We start from the raw sequence: 19,938 nt of genomic DNA on the forward strand, positions 1-19,938 counted from the left end.
AGCGATAGGACGAGAGGAAATGGCCTCAAGTTGCGCCAGGGGAGTTTAGATTGGATATTAGGAAAAATTCCTTCACCAAAAGCGTTGCCAAGCCTTGGAACAGGCTGCCCAGGGAATCGGTTGACTTACCATCCCTGGAGGTATTTAAAAGATGTGTAGGTGTGGTGCTTAGGGACATGGTTTAGTGGTGGACTTGGCAGTGCTAGGTTAACGGTTTGACTTGATGATCTTAGAGGTCTTTTCCAACCTAAATGATTCTATGATTCTATGATTTTGTCTGGTATTCTGGAAAAAAGCCGTATCTTTTAGATGTGTATGTGTTATGGGTAACACTGTGTTGTATTTCTTTCAGATACGAGACTTGGAAGCAGAAGTTTTCAGGCTAATGAAGCAAAATGGGAGCCAGGTTAACAATAACAACAACATTTTTGAAAGGCAGACATCTTTTGGAGAAGTTTCTAGAGGAGATCCAGTGGAAAATCTAGATACTAAACAAGTGTCCTGCCTGGATGGCTTAAGTCAAGGTTTGTTTGAACCAAACCATAACTCCTATTAATATGTATGTAAATAGCATGGTTATCATTTAGGATTTAAAAGAAACAATTAATAATGCAGAGATGATGTTATTTTTCTGAAATTCAGTATCTAATGACAGCTGTATCAGGGTTACACCAAATAATGCCAATATAGAGTCCCAGAATAGTTGTACCTTGTATATTCTTAAAGGAATGGAAGTGACTAAGTACTAATAAAGCAAAGATCATTATTGATTTCTTAAAGCTTTCAGTGGGATGCCATCAACATTTTGGTTTAATTCGATGCTTCTGTTATGTTAATAAAGTAGGAGAAAATTGTGTTTTCTCCTGTGTTCCTCAATCTGTCCTTAATTACCCAACCACCAAAGATCAAACAAGAACAAAGTTACCAGAATGAGAACAAAATTGTTAAATCTACCATTCTGAATGGATCTCTGCAGGTTCTGATCCCACCTTGGTACAGACATCAAAAGGAACCGTGTAGGTGGCACTCACCATTTTTCAGGATGGAGCCTTTTGTGAATAAAATGCAAATTCTTTACTAGCACATTAATTAAAAATCTTATTCAGCTATAGCACAGCCTGATTTACAACATTTACAACTTGTAAGACTTTGTTCTACATTACCAAAGAGCCAAAACAATTTGTGGCAACACTGAGATCTGGATAGATGCTGTCAGCATGGTGACTGTAACCTTTACTTGTTTTGTATAGAAAAGATAATTCCCATTTTTCAGGTTGTGTCAGTGAAAGTATACAGATAACTTCCACAGCTTTAGTTAAAGTTCTGTAATTGCAAGTGATTCCTGACTCTTGAAGTATATGCAGAATTAAAGCCAATTTTAGGTCCACAGCCTTGGAACAAAATTGTTTGGCACAGGAGCAATACTTACTGTGTATTTAGTAACATCTGTGAAATCAGGTGTCGGAGGTGTTGGGATTCTGACAAGGGAGCACCACACTCTGTTCCTATATAGATTTTCATTTTAAATGTACTAAAATCTCTGGTGAAAAAAAATGCATTACATTACCAAAGAAACTAATTTCTAGCAAGCACAGAGGTGTTTTATTAAAATTGGTATTTTAGTAGTTATTTCATTTGTGGACCCAAACTGAATATTGCTCTACAAACAAATCAATATGAATTAAATTTTTAACAAAGTGTGTGTATAAAAAAGAGCTAGTCCTGCTGAAGTAGGATGCTGATTTGGGTGATCTCAGACCTTGTGGAATTGGTTTCCAGAAATCTTCACAGAGCTGTTTCTTTCTGGCAAGTGTTTATTATACTGAAATCTCTGAAGTTCAGAAAAGCACTCGGGATGACAAGAAAGTCTGTATTTCTGCCATAGAGACTCAGTAAGTGTTACAAAATATTTACTACTTAGCAACGCTGTTAACAGAAACCCTTTCAGTAGTTTGCATCAAGAGAGGAAAGTGTGTTTTCTTCACCTGACTCACAAAAATCATGTTTACACTTACTGTTGTAACAATGTCAACACATATCCATGGCTCAAGAGCTGAAATCCAGGAATATCTCCATGTAAAAAAAAATTATTTGTAAAATTCTTTCTAAAAATTTGAAAATTCTTTATAAAACATTAAAACTCTGTGTGTCAGTACTTTCAGATTATATTTTTCAATTGATATAATTGCATGAAAATTTTCGTTTTCCAAGAGCTACCATTTTTCATTGTGCAAAAGCGTCCCCTGGAGAAACGTTACCAGTGTTCAGTACTTCTGAGAGTTAGAATAGACGATCTGTGAATTTAAATGCCCAAGTTTAACCACCTGAATACAAACACAAATTATTTGCTAGGAAAAATAGACAATCTGCAGTGATTTTTTGAAAGCAGAAAAAGTATAATTAGACCTTTGATTCCAGGCTGGGTTTGTGTTTTTAGCAAGAGAAAAAGAAAAGCCCTTTTTTAGAATAAAGAGATCCCCAAACATGCTGCAGCACTCTTTGACTTCCATATACCTTTGCCAGTAAATTCCATATCAAAGTCTCTGAAGTCTGTCTCAGTAATGTAGTGATACTTGCTCTGCAGAGAAAGAGCCTATGTCTCCATATCACCCTTGTGTAAACCTTTTAAGAAAAGGCCTTGCCATTGTCTAGTAATACTAATCACTAATAATTAGTGTATTTACTAATCACCCTGTGAATGTTTGCAGAGGAGCTATAAAGGGCGGGGGAGATGTCCACGACGTCTTTGGAGGGTGAGCAGAGTTCCTCCGGGTGCAATGTGTTGTGCATACTGTCTCTGTGACATCCATGGAAGTGCTCCTGTCTCTTTCCTGGATTTTATTTGGTGAATATAACACATGCTGCTTCTTGAGCCTCAGCATTAGGTTTGTGGAGTGGGACTGCATGTATGCAGCCACATCCCATAATTTTTATTCTGAAGTTTGCAGGTCTGTCTTCCCTCAAAAAATCAGGTTATGTAAAACTATATATTTTAATTAAAATGATGCTAAATATTTTTTTTTGCTTCAATGTGATCTGAGGTGTTTATTACATTCTTGCGTGGCAATAGATTTGGGAAGAACTAACGGATGCGACTTGATGGTCGCGTACATATGAGCATAGCTGTCCCTGCCACTGCAGGTGCTCTGGCTGTGTTTAGCATCATGCCAGACTGTATGACTCCTCAGGTTGTAACATAACCTCACACTGAGTTTGAGAGGCTGCTAGTAACATCAGTGGAAGTTAGAAAATCAAAACAAGTATGGCCCACAGAGTTCTTCCTTTGCTTTGCTGGGGAATACTAGAAGCCTGAGGATTGTGTTTCTTTTACAAATCTATGACTTATTCTTAGAGTACAGAAAAATAGATAAAGTGCATTGTAGCTTTCTGGTTTAGTGGTCATGAGCTATGTCTGCAGTAGAGAATCAAACTATTTACTGGAAGGAGTCAGTGGTTTGAAATCTAAACAGTTCAGTGCTGATGCCAACTTTGACAGTATTTGCTCATCTCTGTGCAAATGCCCATTCAAGCCGCTTTGATAGCTATACTTTCTGGGTGCCTTGAGATACCCAGGGATGCAACAGTTCACAGAAGGAGATTTTGAATCTGTCAGCCTGTATAATGGAAAAACAGTGGGAGGACAGGTGAACTCTTTCCTGCTCCACAGTGGTACTGAAATAATTCAGATGGAAGCCCATTGGAGTCAAGTGGTTTAACGCCTGCTGAAAGAAAGTCTAATTACATCGTCTCTGAGAGCAAAATAAAACCTGTTATGACTTTTATGTGAGAGATTTATCAGGCTTCCCAGTGGGTTGGGAGATTCCTAGACAAACACATGGGGGGTGTGTTTGTGCTGGGGAGCAGCGAGGGCTGGCGGCTCTCTGCAGAAGAGGGAGCCAGGACTGAGAGTGACAGCACGTGTGGCTGGGGCAGAGACCACCCGACAGCAGCCCAGTGTGGCGAGCAGGGCAGGTCCAGTGATGGAAACCGGGGTCAGCTGGGAGCCCGGGCAAGTTCATAGTGGTGAGGCAGGTCGGAGGGCAAGCTGGGAGGTCCGTCCGTGGGCTATGGCTCAGGTCCAGATCCACAGGGTGCATGGCCTGAGGGCAGGAGCCTAGCTTAAATGCAGCCTCTGACAAGGAAGGAGCCCTTACTGATGCTGTGTGAGCTCTTTGCAGCAGACTGAACCACGGTTAGGTACCTGCAGCGTACTATTGAGTGCAAGCAGCCCAGCTCTGGGGTGGAGGGAGCAGTAAGCTCCAGGCCCAGGTGGTATTTTGCTTAAACAAGGCCAATATGACCACCTAAGTGAATACGTTTGCAGTGCTATGTCAATAGTTTGCATAATTTCAGCAGTGAAAGGAAGGGATGTATGGAAGTGCCTACACCTGAAAAAATAAATATAAGCAGTTCAAGTCATGGCAATGTGCAGTTATCCTATCGAGTACTTATGGTGGAAGCATAATTACAAGTCAGACAATGCTAATGATTCTGTAGTGTCATCTGTATGTGGAGTTTAACTCTTGCACAAAGAAAACAAAACATGGTACTGGAAGTCTTTGTGGTGATTTAAGACAACATATATCTGCAAAAATAAAAATGAGTTTGAATGAGTCTTACCCCTCAGTTATTTACTGGCATACTAACTCAACATGTGGCTTTGATTTGATTCAAGAGGCAGTTTGAGCTGAACATTACAGATCATTACTGTTGAAATGGGAGACTCTACGCTATCCCTGTCTTTGTCCAGCCACCTGGTTCTGCCTCTTCCATTGCCCTGTTCCAGCACTCACACTTGTGTGCACACACTGATTCACTGAAACAACAGAAAACTGATCTAAGAGGAGAAGAGGTTGGAGTATCAGACTAAAATTGCATAGTTTCTTCTGGGTCAGTCATTTGAATCGGCAAGCTGCAGTCCAAATCCTGGGGCGGGGGGAGGGTGTCACTCAGACCAACGGGTTGGGACAGCAGGAAGGAGAGCAGGAGCTCTCCATTTTGGTGGTGGTGGTAAGTCACTGAGTCGGTTCTACCCTTGGGGAAATCACATTCTCTGAGACTGAAGGTCAGGATGTCATGGCAAGCAATGGGAAAAAATTCAGCTTTGCTCAAGTTGGTCAGAGTTTCTTCATTGGCTTCAGTGAGGCTAAGATGTCTCAGTTTATATTTGATTAAAGCAAAAATATCTGTAAGATCAGCTCTAATTAATTAGTGTGTTATGAATGCAGCACTTGGACAAGTAAATAAATCTAACGATTCTGGTTTGATTTGTACTATGAGGATTGCAAAAAACAAAAAAGTTAAAACCGTAAAGAATCTATTCCTTGTCTGGTGTAATATGCGAAAACACCTTTTAAAATGTGTTTTGTCTTACTGCAGCTTTGTAAAATGTTGAATTTGCTGAAATACTCAGATTTCGAGTGGATGATTGATAGCTAAGAAAAGTGCAGTTACGTTAGCTCTATTTGTAGAGGCAAGCCATATATGAAGTGTTTAGTATACTTTGCTCACAAGACATTCAGGAACAGGGTGGCTTTGAACCTAGGTAGGTAAGATGGTTTCATTGTTCCATTTTTTATATGAAATATTTCTCCAGTTTTCATGTATCACATAATGGTGTTTGGGCAGTAGATGAAGGGGGAAAGACCTGAAACTGCTTTCCCTTCAAAACCAAAGAAATGGGTTTTCATTATTTTTCCAGCAGGAAGTTTTATGTACAAAGACAACAGTGAGTAAGCATGAGAGTGACAGTGTCCAGCTCTTTTCTGATGGTATATAAAAATAATGCAGCCCTGGGGTTTTGGGGTTTTTTTCCATTTTGTTATTTTAAAGTACATATGGTAGAAGACAACATCTGCACAAACCCCAGATGTTCAGGAGATACAGCAACTTTGTAGAGTTAAGAAGTGGGAGAGTAGAGTACATCTCCCAGCTTTCACCCAGATCTTCTGGTGACTCTTTGTTGGGTTTTGTTGGGATAATTACTGCTGCCTTACTGCAAATCTCAGAGAGTTTTTGAACTGTTAGGTCAGGATAATGACAGATCTAACAGTCCATGTCTTGCTCCACGCAATATAGCCATTTTTCTAATCAGGGAGAACCAGAGCCCCTTTGCTCTTGTACAGATCATGGCCTTCCCATTCCTGCCTTGAACAGCTGTGATTCAGGGTGCCTTTCATGGACCTTCTGGGTGGATTAATTTAATTTCATTTTCACTGTCATGATAAACTTTATGCAACATCACTGACAGCTGGTTGCAGTGAAATTTTATTTCTGCACTCGTGGGTTCTTCCTGCAAAGGTGTAACACTACCTTGCTAATGATTTTGCCAAAATGTGTTGCTGTTGGAAAGCTGAAACCAGACAACCGCAGTAGATAGTGATAATCACAGTGATGATCACGTCCTCGAGACTCCTGCTTAAGGAGGGGGGCTTGGCAGTGTCTTCTGATGTGATCCAAGTGCAAGTGAGGCAAGGCTGTATTCATGTTAGGTCATTCATATCAATCTGTTTGTATGAGGGACCACGATGGTTGGTGCTGACAGAGATGTTTTACTGAAGTTTACGTGAGTTTATGTAAATTTTAAGAGTTTGAAGGAACTCTGAATAAAGGCGAGCAGAATCTACAAGAGGAGATAATGGTTCTGAGGACAGTGTGGCAAGGGAGGAAGTAACAAATGAGACCACCAGGTGCTAATAAAAAGATGCTTTTACTTGCAGAAGGATTGGGGTGAACAATTGGGGCACCTTATTTGTGTTGTCACATAGAACTTTGAACAACAGATGACCTCAGAATCCAGAGGAGGATTGGGATTCCTCTCTGCTGTCCCCTCCTGAGAGGGATAGTGTGATAGAGTAAGCAACCTGTTTCACTGTAGGGCCGAAGGAATGAGTTTAACACTTGTTCATAATCCTGTGAAAGGCTGCCTGTAAGGCAATCCAATCACAAATGGTTATCTGATTATTTGGATATTACCTGTATCACCCTCTGTGCACTACTGACTTCAGACATTGCTTGCTCATAATTTGCACATATTGTACAAGGTTATTTTGGGGGACATTCAGTACAGGAGAGAACAAGTCATGTTCTTTAAATATGTAAGCCATTCTGATTATGATAAAATGTAGAGCAGCCTGAGGACTGCTCTAGATATTTCTTCCATAATTCAATGAGCAGCCTGCAAAACTGGTGAAGTTGTAAGGGAAGTGTTTAGTGGGGCAGCTGTGGGAAAAAATGGCAGTCCAGTCCCTCCTCCTCAAGTGGTTTAAAAAGGGCAGGATTGGAGATAAATTAATTGGTCCCCTGGGTCTAAATTGGTATACTCAACCAGATGCTGGGAAATGCCTGTCAAAGAGCAGTGAGATGAGGATTCCTTTGCTTTATGCCCTGATGAAGGAGAACTCTCTGCAGGCCAAGCACATGCAAGTCCCTCTGATGGAGTCTAGGTGGACCTGCTTTCTGGGCTAGTACAGCTGGTTTTGTGTGATCCTTCACGTAACAGTGGGAATCATTTGTTGAATTTTTAAATATTTGCAGTTGATTGTTTGCTATGCACTTACGGGATCTGTATAGATAAACTTGCTAATGGTTTATGCAAATAACCTTTTTTTTTGCATGTGTACTTTAACAGTTATGAAGATACAGGTACAAGTAAAACCTGTGAAGTGCATGTACTCGCAATTGCAGGTCCTGTCTTAGGAAAAAGTAATGAAAGATTCTTGTGTTAAATAACTTCAAATCATGTTTCCACACAGATTTCAATGAAGCAGTGCCAGAAACGGAGAGACTGGACTCCAAAGCCCTGAAGACTCGAGCTCAGCTTTCAGTGAAGAACAAGCGGCAAAGGCCTTCTAGAACAAGGCTGTATGATAGCATCAGTTCAACTGATGGAGAGGACAGCCTTGAACGAAAGGTGAGAAGGACTCTACCCTCTCTTTCAGGCTTCCTATGGAGTGCTAGATTGCCCCTGTAAGTCATTTCGTACTCTGTCTTTGTCCTTTCATTGTAGCACAGGCAGTATTTATTCCTCTGTGGCCAGTATGCTATGAATGTCCTTGAGTGATGTGCGAGTCCGGTCTCCTTTGAGTCAGCACACCTGGTTTTTTTTGTTTTGTTGTGTTTTTTTTAACAAGAATCCTGGGCTTTCTGATTTATGTGTGCTTTGTAATGCAGAGTGGGTCCTTTCATTTATGCAGGAGGTGAAAGGAACTTGAATCGTGCGTTTCTCTATTTGCTAATTTGTTAACACAATTGATATGCTATTCACCCATTGTTTTGTCCTATCCTGACGTCCGTCTGAAAGCAAATACCAGTAAACGACACTGTGTGTGGTATCAAAAGGTAATGGCATGAATTGCTAAAGCGTTTCGTACAAATAGAAGGCTAAATAATGAATAAAAGAATTGCATGTTCAAAGTAAACCTTGCTCTGATTGGTTACTAAATGGTATAACCTGCTTTATAATCTCTTATACCAACAGCCGTCAAACAGTTACAGTAGTCCCATGCACATTTCAAAATCACCACTGCCCTTATGCATGAGAGCATCCTCACCAGCATCAGATTCTGGTGCTTCCTCCCTCTCCCCCGTGGCTAGCAGTGCAGCAATCTCACTTGACAACCTAACTGAAAACCAAGAAGAAGGACAGCACCACAAAGGAGGTGTCCTTTCCCCACATGCTCGGGGAGGCACTCCACTTTCCTCTCCTTCAAAATCTGGGCACAGCTCTGAAGCATCTCCTTTGCATCACCCAGCTGGCAGGAATATTTTACAGGATAAAGGTATTACTATTTTTTACAATAAGTTGACGCATCATTTTGCTCACTCACATCTACTTTATGAACTTTTGTTGTATAGTAGGACCTTAGCAACTAGAAGGCCATCATCTCATAACTTCTTTTGTATACCTGGAAGTCAAAAAATTACAAATGACCTTGTATGGTGGTATAAGAAAACGACAGAGTTTAAAATGAGATCAGGAACTGCTTCCTTTCTTTTTTTTTTCTTTCTTAGAACTCACTGAAAAAGCTGGGGGGAAGTTGCCTTTAAGAAAATCTTGTATTTTGTTTTAAAAAAACAAAATTAATGGACCTTGGGACATTTCTGTATTAGAAACATGCTTAACACAGTGTACTTATTTGAATTATGTGATTTTGGCACTGCTAGATGCTTTTTTGGAGGGTGGGGAAAGGAGTGTAAAGCAAGAATAACAGATTGTAGCTTTTAATTGCTGAGAGATGGCATAGTCTAGATTAAGCAAGAGGTTACTGTCTGGAGACTCTTCATTTACAGAAAAAAAAAATCAAGTAATTTGTTGGGGAGGTTGGCCACATTGTAATTTATTTAATTCAGGTTCTTTAAATGTAAACTGGATAAAACATAATGCCATCATACCTAGCTCAGGTACATGTCTCTGATACCAGTTTATTAAATGTATTAACAATACGATACGGCACAGAATAGTGAGCCCTCCTTTTCAGATGCCTTGTGAAGTCAAAATTAGCATTTTATACAACATCAGCATTCCTAGCTACGCACCTTGCATTCTTTAACTGTTACATAAGCTAAAATATGTGATAAAAATTGTTTGTACATGAGGACTGCGGGAATAGGTCTGGATAGGTTCAAAACAGACTTTGGCTTACTTAAATTAACTGAAAAGAACAATTTGTTGAGGATTTTTGTTTGTGTGTCTGAAAAGACTTGCCACTGATTTACAACCTATTTTTTCTTCATCTTCATACAGGGCTTTCACACAGATTCCTAAAAGACAGATTAATGAAATTTTGTTGAATTTAGGACAGGTTAATATGTACTAGCATTTTTACATGGGTTCTGAAATTGCTAATCTAACTGCCTAGTTTCTAATTGTATAATTGTTAATGAATCAAAGTTAAATTCAATATTTGAGTTTTGCAAGTAAAAATAAGGGTGTGAACATAAGAATGTGACTTTCCAAACTCGTACTTCAGCTTGAGTGTATGATTGGTTTATCAGTGAAGTCGTAAATCCTGCATTTCCAACTGATGTATGAAAAATATCTTGATAAAAATTTAGTGGAGACTAGCCTTGTAGTGTAAGGAATAGGGTATTATATTCCACCCACTGTGTCGCTCTTTCCAATTTAGGTTTGAAAAATAATCTCTGTCTAAATATTGGTGTCATGCTTTCCCCATTGTGACCGTTAAGTAAACAACCAGTGCTTTCGGGTGTATCCAGATTTTGATGAGTACATGAAAATTAAGTTTCAGAGCATTTTAGTTTCAAATGGAAAATTTGCATTCAGTGAGTCCTACAAAAAAGAAGTATCCTAAAGCAGTTGTTTGACAACAAATGTTGTAGCGATACAATTTTAATTGATTACTAATTTGGCTGTCAAACTCTTACAGGTCAGAAAATAAAAAGGGCCATTGTATTTGTTCTGTGTGCTTAGGCGGGGTTTTTTTAGAGATGGTAAGAGAGCACATCTGTGGACACGTGTGTGTCCGTTGATTAATCTCTCATTAGCAAAAGTAAGCATTAGCAAGCTCACACTTGTCTTTTTTTTTTTCTTACGAGATCCTGCAGTGTTGTGGGAAGAGCTGAAGTGGCATGAGATCAGTTTCATTGCAAAATGATGTGGAATTTTGCTTGTTCATCTTTTAAGCACAACTTCTTCATGTATGTGTATGATTAATTTATTTTCTTCAGTTCTGCCTGTTTTGTGCAACAGCAATCCTTTGACAAGGCATCTGAGGTGACCCCTAATGGGCAATACTCCACTGATGTGAGGCTGGCTGCAACTGTTTTGTGACCTTGGGGAAGAAAGTTAGGTCTATTCTCCTTCCACATCCATCAGCCACAGATTACTTACACCAACTCCTTGAGGCTGAAAGTGATGGATTAAACAGCTTCTGTGTGATTTATTCTGAGGAACCGTCTCTCCCTCACCCTCTCTGAACAAGTACAGGGAGTCAGGGAAGATGTACCCAGCCAGGGTGGTCAAAGTCTCCTCCTGCCGAGGCACGGCACCTGCAGCCCTGGTTCATGGCCACTGCCATGTGCCAAGCACTGCGTACCTCCATGTGTGCAAGACCCTGTCTATTCGAATCTACTCTGCCACTGAAGCTGGTTTTGGGACCTAGCCCATCCATCTTCCACTGTATCCCAGAGCCAGCATGAATGTTTTCCCCAGCAAATCGTCATTATTCAGAGGGCCCTGGCTGGGCCAAGCTGCATGTGAGTGGGAGCATAGTGATACAAGAGCCCAAACAGAAATTTGCCATACCAGGTAGCTGCTACATGTCCCTGCTGAGCTCTCCAGATTATTTCTTCTACAGCAGCAACACCTCCAGCTACTGAATGCTTTCATTATTTGCCCACCACAAAAGCAGTGTACCTTACAGTTTCATTTACTTTCATTAAGAAGTTTCTCCAAAAAGCCCACCACCCCTTGGCCCCCAAGCCCCACTTGCCTGTGAATAGCTAGTGTGAAAATAAACATTATGACTTTTATTCTTGAAAGTGGCAATTTTGACAGTGGTTAAATGATAATATACATTAAAGGTGAAAAAGGAACCATAAGAGGAGACAGGAGAGGAGCGTGCGCAGTGTAGGGTTGATGCAAAGCGTGCATTGCCTAAAGTTCTCCTTGGCCTCCCTTGGGAATGGATTTTTTCTCAGGAGACTTCGCCTTGCTTTTGTCACTCTTCATATTACTTTTTTTTTGTTTGCTTTTTTGGCATGAGGTTACTTGTCAGTTGTTCTTGAATGTTTTTTTTTAACATAAGGACTTGTGTTGGTAGAAAGAGTACAGCTTTTAGAGTGTGAGTATTGCAAGAGGCTTATTTTCCTGCTATTCCCAGGATTTATGAACCAGTTGCGCATTGAATTTTTTACTTGAATGAAAACTTGGCCAAATACTATCCACAAAGCAACGTACAAAGTTTTGTACACATAGTTGACTGTCCTGTAATAGTGCTGTGGTATTTTGGGTTAATTCTGAGGGCTTAATTTATGTCAGCTACAGTAGGAGAAATCCACAAACCCAGCAGTGCTTTCAGTTAAAAGCCACTGTACATCTGAGGTCACATTGTAAAAGTCACTAAACTGCAAGTGACATGAATGATTGACCTTCATTTACTTCCTCTAGAGTATTTGGGGACGCTCTTTAGGTTTAAGAATCACAGAAACTGTCTGAATTTTTCAACTGCTGTGTGTTTTCTTTTAGTTTCCATATGGATTTCACAGGATGTTTTGCAGACTCAGATTCATTGTTTTGGCTTTCTAGGTGCTGCAGGCTGTTTCCTCTTTAGGCTTTAACAGTGTTTGTAGAAGAGATCAAAACTTGGTAGACGTCTCAGGGCAAATTTATTAACTAAGCTACTTTTAATTCTTTTTTTTTTTAAATGCAGAATGGTTGGATTTCAAGTTAAATGTTTATTTTAACAAAGATGTTCAAGCTAAACAGATAACTATTGCCTAGCATGTCCATCATAAAAGGTACCCTTGGCTCCAAAGTTCAAGAAAGTATTTCAGGAGTCATTTTGGAAGTAAAGCATACATACCAAATGAATTCTGTAAAAGGAAACTTAAGCGGCTACTGCTGAGTTTAAAAATGGATTCACTGTATTGATTACCTGTAAATCTTTTGTGTTGTTCGACTTACTACATATTCAGTAAAACTCAACCAAAATTAACTTTTCATTTTCTTCAATTAAAATACGATTTCTTCATGTGTATTTTCAAATTCTAAAAGTATTTATTTTTATTCCTCTTCACACCATCTTCTTAAAAATGAGAAGAATTCACCTAATTAAATTGTGTACTCACACACTTGTACATGTACGCGTATCTAATTATGAAGATACACAAACTGTTCTGGATGGAAAATGGAATAGCTATCATCAGTAGCAATTAAAAATAATAATGCACATTCTTCCATGTACAAATGTATCCTAGATGGTGCCACATGTGCTCAGGCAGCAAGAACAACTAGCCCTACTATAGGGCATACAGAAAAACTAAAGCGAAAACTTGCAGATCTTGGGTAAGCATTTTGTTATTTAAAATACTTATTTTTTTCATTAAAAGGATTGAAAGTAAAATTTCAAAGATGTTTCCTGATGTTTTCTAATATTCTTGTAGGGCTCCCTTGAGAAGGAGTTCAAACAAGGGCAAGAAGCGGAAAGAGAAAGAAGCTATTAGGGTGACCTATGGCAGTAGGTATGGGTAAAAGATTGCGGATGCAAGAAATGATATGCCAGAAACATTGGAAAAACCTAATCATCCTAGCAAATGGGGACATTAACAGTCCTACTGACTTCATATAAATAAGTGTTAAGCTTTGAGATAACCTTCTGAGCTTACAAACCTAGATTTCTTAACTAATGAAAGACTGACATATAATGTAAAAATACTTGGAGGCTTATAATATCGTGGCATCACTACCACTGTTGCATCCACTAATGGATTTGCAGAAATAGGTTATCAGAGCTGGCCTACAAGATGCACACACAGTCACTTAATAACACCCGTTAACCAGAAATCTTGACACAATTCCACATATTTTTTTGAGAAAGCACCCAGAGTGAGGGTGGGCAGCAGCTGTTCGCTGCAGCTTCACAGCACCCACATCAGGAATGCTTTCAGAAGGGTTTGTTTCTGAAGATGAACATCATAAGTTGAAAATAGATAGGAAAAAAGCTGACTGCATTTGTCACATCACCAACTCTCAGGGAAGGAATTGTGAATTCCTTGTGAGATCTGATGAGACCACATCACCATCATCTGGACTCTGAATAAATAAATGAATGTTCAAAATGGCAGGAAGCAACCTTCTTTGCAAAACTAGTGTAGATTTTTACTGAAGGTCTTTCCTCTCATCCTGATGAGTCTGACAAGATCACAGCTACAGGGGGTGATACCTGGTTCCAGGTATGAAAGACAAGTTTATGTTAGGAGTGCTAAGCAAACTTAATACGTTCCAAAAGTCTAGAAAGGACATAGCAACTCAAAAACTCTGCACATAAAACAATGCAAAAGAAAACCTACATGATAAAAGAGCTATCGGAAGAAAGCAAACTTTGAATGGTACTCAGAAAATCATTGTGGTGGAAAACCAGTATGTAGCCGTTCGTGGAGTTTTGCTGACAGTCTAATATGGAGACACAGTGACAAGTATATTGTGTAGCTCCATAAAGTCAGAAAAGCAAAAGAAACCTTAGACTTTTGACTAACTCCCTCAGGCACACTGTGCTGAAGTGCAATGTTCTGTCTCAGCATACATTTGTACATTTGTATCCTGCAAATATCTGGCAGGATCTTCAGTGATCTTAGGCAGCAGTCGTCGCCTCTGCACGGGTGTCAGAAAACCTGTTCCAGTTGGCTCCACTGGTGTGTCTGCTCGCAGTGTGACCTGGAGTTAGTGATACTCACTGCTGGATTTCCCTAGTAACAGGGAGAGATTTGTCAAAGCAAATTCTCTGCACCTCTGTGTAGCTGTAAGGCAGCTAGTGCCCTTAGTAGGGTATTAAACATCACGTGGCATTTAAATGCCACAGGGTGGGAGAAATTAATGTATACTTGTTTGTAGGAACTTGGTAAGTTCGTTATACCAACGTAGTATGTTACAGACGTTTCTGAGATCCCATAGGTATCTTCCTTAGAGAAAGCAGATCTCAGCGTAGAGAGATCAGTTGCTTATTAGACCATTTGATAAATCAGTTATTTGTATTGTTTGTTAATATTTCTGAGTTTGGATACAGTTACTAAAAGCAAAGTTTAATACTGCTTTCAAACTCAAAATTCATAAGCATTTGTAATTCTCACTGTGCCTCTGTAAACTGGAATGTTATTATTTCAGTATAACTTTTTAAACACCGGTTGTCACTTCCTTTGTTACTAACTGCAAAGAATTTGCCTCGGAAGAAATGTAAGGATGTTTTCTCTACAGTCCAAAGCTGTATAAGCTCTTTGAAAGAAGGAAGATGATGATCAAAAGACAGCATCCTGTTATAATTATGCCGATTACAGCAACTGATTGATGTAGAATTAATCATGCTGTCAGGTGGATGTTGCATGCATTATTTTGCCATTGCCAAAAAATAGCGCTCAGGATGTGTAAATAAAATCCTGAATTATTTCCTAAGACTATCCCTGATGTTACATGTATAAAAAATTCCCCATTTAAGTAAGAAGCATATATTCCCCTGCCTGAAGCTAGGTGATTCGGGCAACATCATTTGCCTTTTCTTTCCACTTTCAAGCAAGATCAGAGGATGAGGGAGGAATACAGGACTGGGTCAGATACATCTACCTTTCTTTATGTAGCTAAAGGGAGGGAGGATTCTTCTTCTGCTTCCATGGGTGGGGGCCCTTTGACAACCTCAGTTTCATCCGTACAGAAAAGAGGCTTCACAATATACAAAGCTCTAGTGATCATGTTAATAATGATTTAGAAGCTGGCCAGAAGGTAGAAGTTGAAGGGAGATTTACATATGTGCAATTTATTGGTGGCTGCTAAGAGCAGTAGAAGTTTAATGCTCTGAACAGTAATATATATGTTGATGTAAATAATATGAGAATATGACATATGCGTAAGTTCTTTGAGGCAGACACTTCGCATAGTTATTTTTAAATTACATACTGTATTGTTGACATGATATGTTTAGCGAATAATTTAGGCATTTTATTTTATAACTGTTACCTTTGCCTTGGTCACATTATCCACTGCAATCTCTGTTACTACAAAGAGAGAAGCTGATAATATCACATAGGTGTTTATTTCATTTTCCTATATTAATATTTTTAATATTTAATAATGTTAAAATCAAGATAATCAGTATTTAGCTGTTGTAACAAAGGCACATCTCCATAGATGGATACAGACGCATCTGATTCATTCTGCCTGTGCTTGAAATCCAAGCCAGACCTTCTCTGGGAACCAGAGCCCGCTTGGGTTAGTGCTGAGTCTAATCTATTTAATCATGCTGAGATACCACTGGGGCTCAGAAATGCAGCAACACAACACGTGACTTCTTGACTGGAGCTGGTTCACATCCGAACAGCGGGAGTACAGGCGTTTTCAGCTGGTGTCTGTCTCCGTTTGTCGGGTGTATGTTGTCTAAGAGCTTGAGTTAGAAAAAGAATCAAAAGAACCCCCTTTTTTCTTTTGCTGAAAGAGAGATTTCAGGCATGCTCCTGCCAGCTGCGTGCCACTCAGTTCTTTAGTCACAGTTACAGGGAATGTCACTCTTTTTACAATTAACTGCCTCTGTAGCATTTTGTTTCTTATTTTATAATCTAACACATATTCCTGCTCCTTTCTTTTAAACAGGATTGCCAGAGAGATGCTGCAGAAATCAGCAAACACTAAATCTTTAGCAGAGCGATCCTCCTCTCTCCCACACTGTGTACCATTCATGTGGTACGGAGAGAGTGGCAAGGGATCCAATTCTTCTAGCAACCTGCCATCACCTGCCAGCTCAACTGAACCTTCCTCTGAAAATATAAGTCCAGCTAAAAAAGGGTCAAAGGTAGAAAATAAAAACTACCTTATTCCCACTGTGTTGAGTGGCATAATTGGCTACATGTTTCTGGAAAAAGAACAGGCCAATATGTGACTACTACAATAAACAGTGCATGGTGTTCATTGTACGGTAAAAGCTCATCCGAATAGAACATCTCTGTCATTGTACCATTCCACATTCTACCTTTTTACTCTGTCTTAATGTACATTAATTCAGTAAACTAACTGTGGTGTGCTGTACCGTAACAAAAGCAAGTGGTGCCAGTGGAAATTAGCATTTGGATCCACTGAACAAATGCTAGATTTGTGTATTCAATTTTAGATATTTTCTGCATTCTTCAGGACTGATTGTGGGAATACCTACCCATGTTAAATGAGGTGTTTGCAAGTGAAGAAATGCTGTATGCCGTCAGTCATCTGCCTTTTTTCCCCCAATAATGAAATCTGTTTGTCATGCATGCTGGATGTTGGATTTAATTCTCTATATGAAGATGCTTGAACTGTAAATATGAGCTATTGCAATTTAATACATCTGTGTGATTCCTTTCTATGTGCATGAATGTTTCAGCATGATAACTCCTTAAATAACCCTTAGTTACAGTAATATATTTAGCTTTATCATGTTTATTGTCACTTCTGGAAAATATTTCTCTGCCTATATCTTCTTATAACTTGTAGCAGTTGACTTTTTATATTGGTTTGGTAAAAAGACACAGATAATGGTTCTCAACTTTATGTACAGGAATATGAATCAGAAATCTAATTTCTCTGTCTTCTGCAAACACGTGCATGTACATAATAGCAGTTTCCACAGGCATTTCTTACTCTTTTGGTGCCAAAAGCTGGTGATACCTTACTTCTGCCATGCACCAAGCTATGCAAGGTCATAGCTGTGCTTGTGTTACCTGGTAGGGAGAGCAACACAAGGCTGACCAGTCCAAAACAGATTGATAGAGAAGACCACAGATGAAACCTCTGAAGATTAAAGAGAAACTATTTGGTTACCGGGTTTCTTTTGAAAAAGAAAGATGAGGATTAGACATGTAAATCCTATTTGTGCCTTTAAACAAACATTGTATAAAAATAATTTTCAAATGGGGAAAAAAGCACCCCTTTTTACAGTTAGGATTAGGTTGAGGTTGGGAGGGGGGGTGTCCTCCCATCATAGTTATTAGCAGGCCTTGGCTATCTTGTGTTTTTCCTATAGAAAATTAAATTTTAAAGGCTTAAATTCATTGTAAAGCTGAAGCTTGCACAAAATAGAGGTGAAAGAAAAATCAGAGTACTTAAAAAAGAAGATGTTCTTCACACAACAGGGGGTAGAGCTGTTGAACTCTTAGCCTAAGAACTCTGTGGGGGCTAAAAGTTTGCATATTAAGGAAGCTGCTCAGATTTTCTTCTGTATAAAGAGCTGGGAAAAGCAGAACAGGAATTCTAAATGTAGGTGTGAGAAAACTGATGACAAAAAGATTTCGATGTTCCCTGTAAAGTTTGCAAGCTCTTAAATTAACAGTTTCTATACTGCTATTCAGGTTTTTAAAGCACAGCGTGATACCAATATTTAGTTGGATTTCCAGCAAAACTAAGAGGACCAACACTTGATATTTTTGGAAGACTTCTTGTTTTCAGGAAGAATAGGTCAAATATCTTGGGGGGGGATAAAAGGATAACTTTTTTAGTGTTGTTTTTGGTTTTGATGTTTGGATCCATTTTTTTAAATTGAATATCAAAGGTGAATTGAATTTGATATTCGTTTAGATGTTAGATTAGAGATTAGAGGTCTCTGTATCATCAACTGTATATTCAAGTTAAATGGAATATCATGGTGTCCTTAATTTTTTATAGAATTTTTTTTTATGGTTCTCACTCTAATGTGAAATACTTGTTAATTTTTGTCTTCTTCTGATGATAATTTTGCTGTATTCCTGGAAAATATCAGCACGCTAGTGCTATTCTTTGCTGTAAGGTGTGATGTCTGTCATTGCATTGTTAAGAAAAAACAGGGTTTGTTTTATGGTTATTAGTTCAGTAAATAACATTCAATATCCAAAGATCTCTTTTACTTTCAATTTCAGTTTTTTCTAAAGGTATAGGCAAAGAGGGAGGATCCTTTCACTTTTCTGGGAGATTATTTGGGACTCAGAAATGGATTCACAGGATATTATTCTTGCTCTTTCAACAGCAGTTTCCATTTCTCTCTGCTAATTAATCCTCTGTCCTATTCTTTATGCTACTGCCTGTGCTACGCTTGTCCTAAGTATTTGGAGGACAGTAAAATGCTAGTGATTAACCCGCGGAAGCAGTAATTTAGCTCCAGGATGAGAGCCAGCATCTTAAGAGGGAATCTGGAAATTGCTTTCAGACCCCTTTGCTATTCATTGAGGCATTAAGCTGGCAAAGGTGTCTCTTGAAGTACACAGTGATAAAAATACTGTGTATTCTATAAATATTAACAATACTAAAAATTAGGCTTCATCATGTGTTTTGTAGCTGGTTTGGTAAGTGATTTAAATCACTCCTGAACTATGCCAACCTGGAAGACAGAAAGCAAATTTCCCTTTCGGATGCACATATGAGATTGTTTGTTCATTCTAACTCATCTTTTTCTCCACAGAATTTCACATTCAACGATGATTTCAGTCCCAGCAGCACAAGTTCAGCTGATTTGAGCGGTTTAGGAGCAGAACCTAAAACCCCAGGTTTCTCGCACTCCTTAGCACTGTCATCAGATGAGGTATGCTGATGAAATTGTTTAAGGTGGGAAATAGTTGTTTTCTTTCTCCCATGGCATTTTGCTTGATAATTACTCAAATAATAAAGGGATGGTTTTTAGGCAGTAGAATGGGAGAAGAAAATTAATCTTGGTTTCTAGATTATGATTTTTCTTGTTCATATACTAATGACTTGAAATAAAGGTCCTGTGGTATTATTGTAGGAAAGTAGAATGCAGTTGGTTTCCTAAGAGATGCTGTATCCTCACACATTCCAATACATTTTTCCTACATTCTGAATATGTACATGTGGACCCATAGATATATATACACATACACTAAACTAGACATAATTGAGACAATTTTGAGATAATAAACATACAGTATAGTTTGGTAAATATAGTTGAGATGTAAGGCACCTTCACCTAGACTAATTTTTACCCTGATACATTAAAGTAATAATGACCTGTACATGCAGTAATTGTGTGTTACTGTACCTGAATGTATGTGTATTGATTAGAACGCATATGTGTTAATCCACTTTGCATTCTTTGTGCTTGCTTTGCACAGTGGATTTGAATTCAGTTACTTCAAACCAGAGTTCTTTCGAACAGTGATAATGTGATAAAGCATTCCTAACCCTGTAAATGGGTGACATAATTGAGCTGAATATAATATATTGAAAATACTTTTCTTAAGATACTAGTTTTGTAACTCAGT

At 38.8% G+C, this 19,938-nt stretch overlaps 1 protein-coding gene across 1 annotated transcript in view; it reads left to right on the forward strand.

Moving 5' to 3' along the window:
- Positions 1–19,938, forward strand: part of PPP1R9A (protein phosphatase 1 regulatory subunit 9A) — a 156,002-nt gene that overhangs the window by 125,842 nt on the left and 10,222 nt on the right. The window contains exons 10-16 of the mRNA XM_009286340.2: positions 353–524; positions 7,755–7,912; positions 8,480–8,780; positions 12,940–13,027; positions 13,126–13,203; positions 16,316–16,514; positions 19,122–19,241. Of these exons, the coding sequence (XP_009284615.1) occupies positions 353–524; positions 7,755–7,912; positions 8,480–8,780; positions 12,940–13,027; positions 13,126–13,203; positions 16,316–16,514; positions 19,122–19,241 (1,116 nt within the window). The remainder of the gene's footprint in view (positions 1–352; positions 525–7,754; positions 7,913–8,479; positions 8,781–12,939; positions 13,028–13,125; positions 13,204–16,315; positions 16,515–19,121; positions 19,242–19,938) is intronic.

This window comes from Aptenodytes forsteri, unplaced genomic scaffold (assembly GCF_000699145.1).
Source record: "Aptenodytes forsteri isolate BGI_AS27 unplaced genomic scaffold, ASM69914v1 Scaffold55, whole genome shotgun sequence".
In the NCBI taxonomy this organism is placed as follows: domain Eukaryota; kingdom Metazoa; phylum Chordata; class Aves; order Sphenisciformes; family Spheniscidae; genus Aptenodytes; species Aptenodytes forsteri.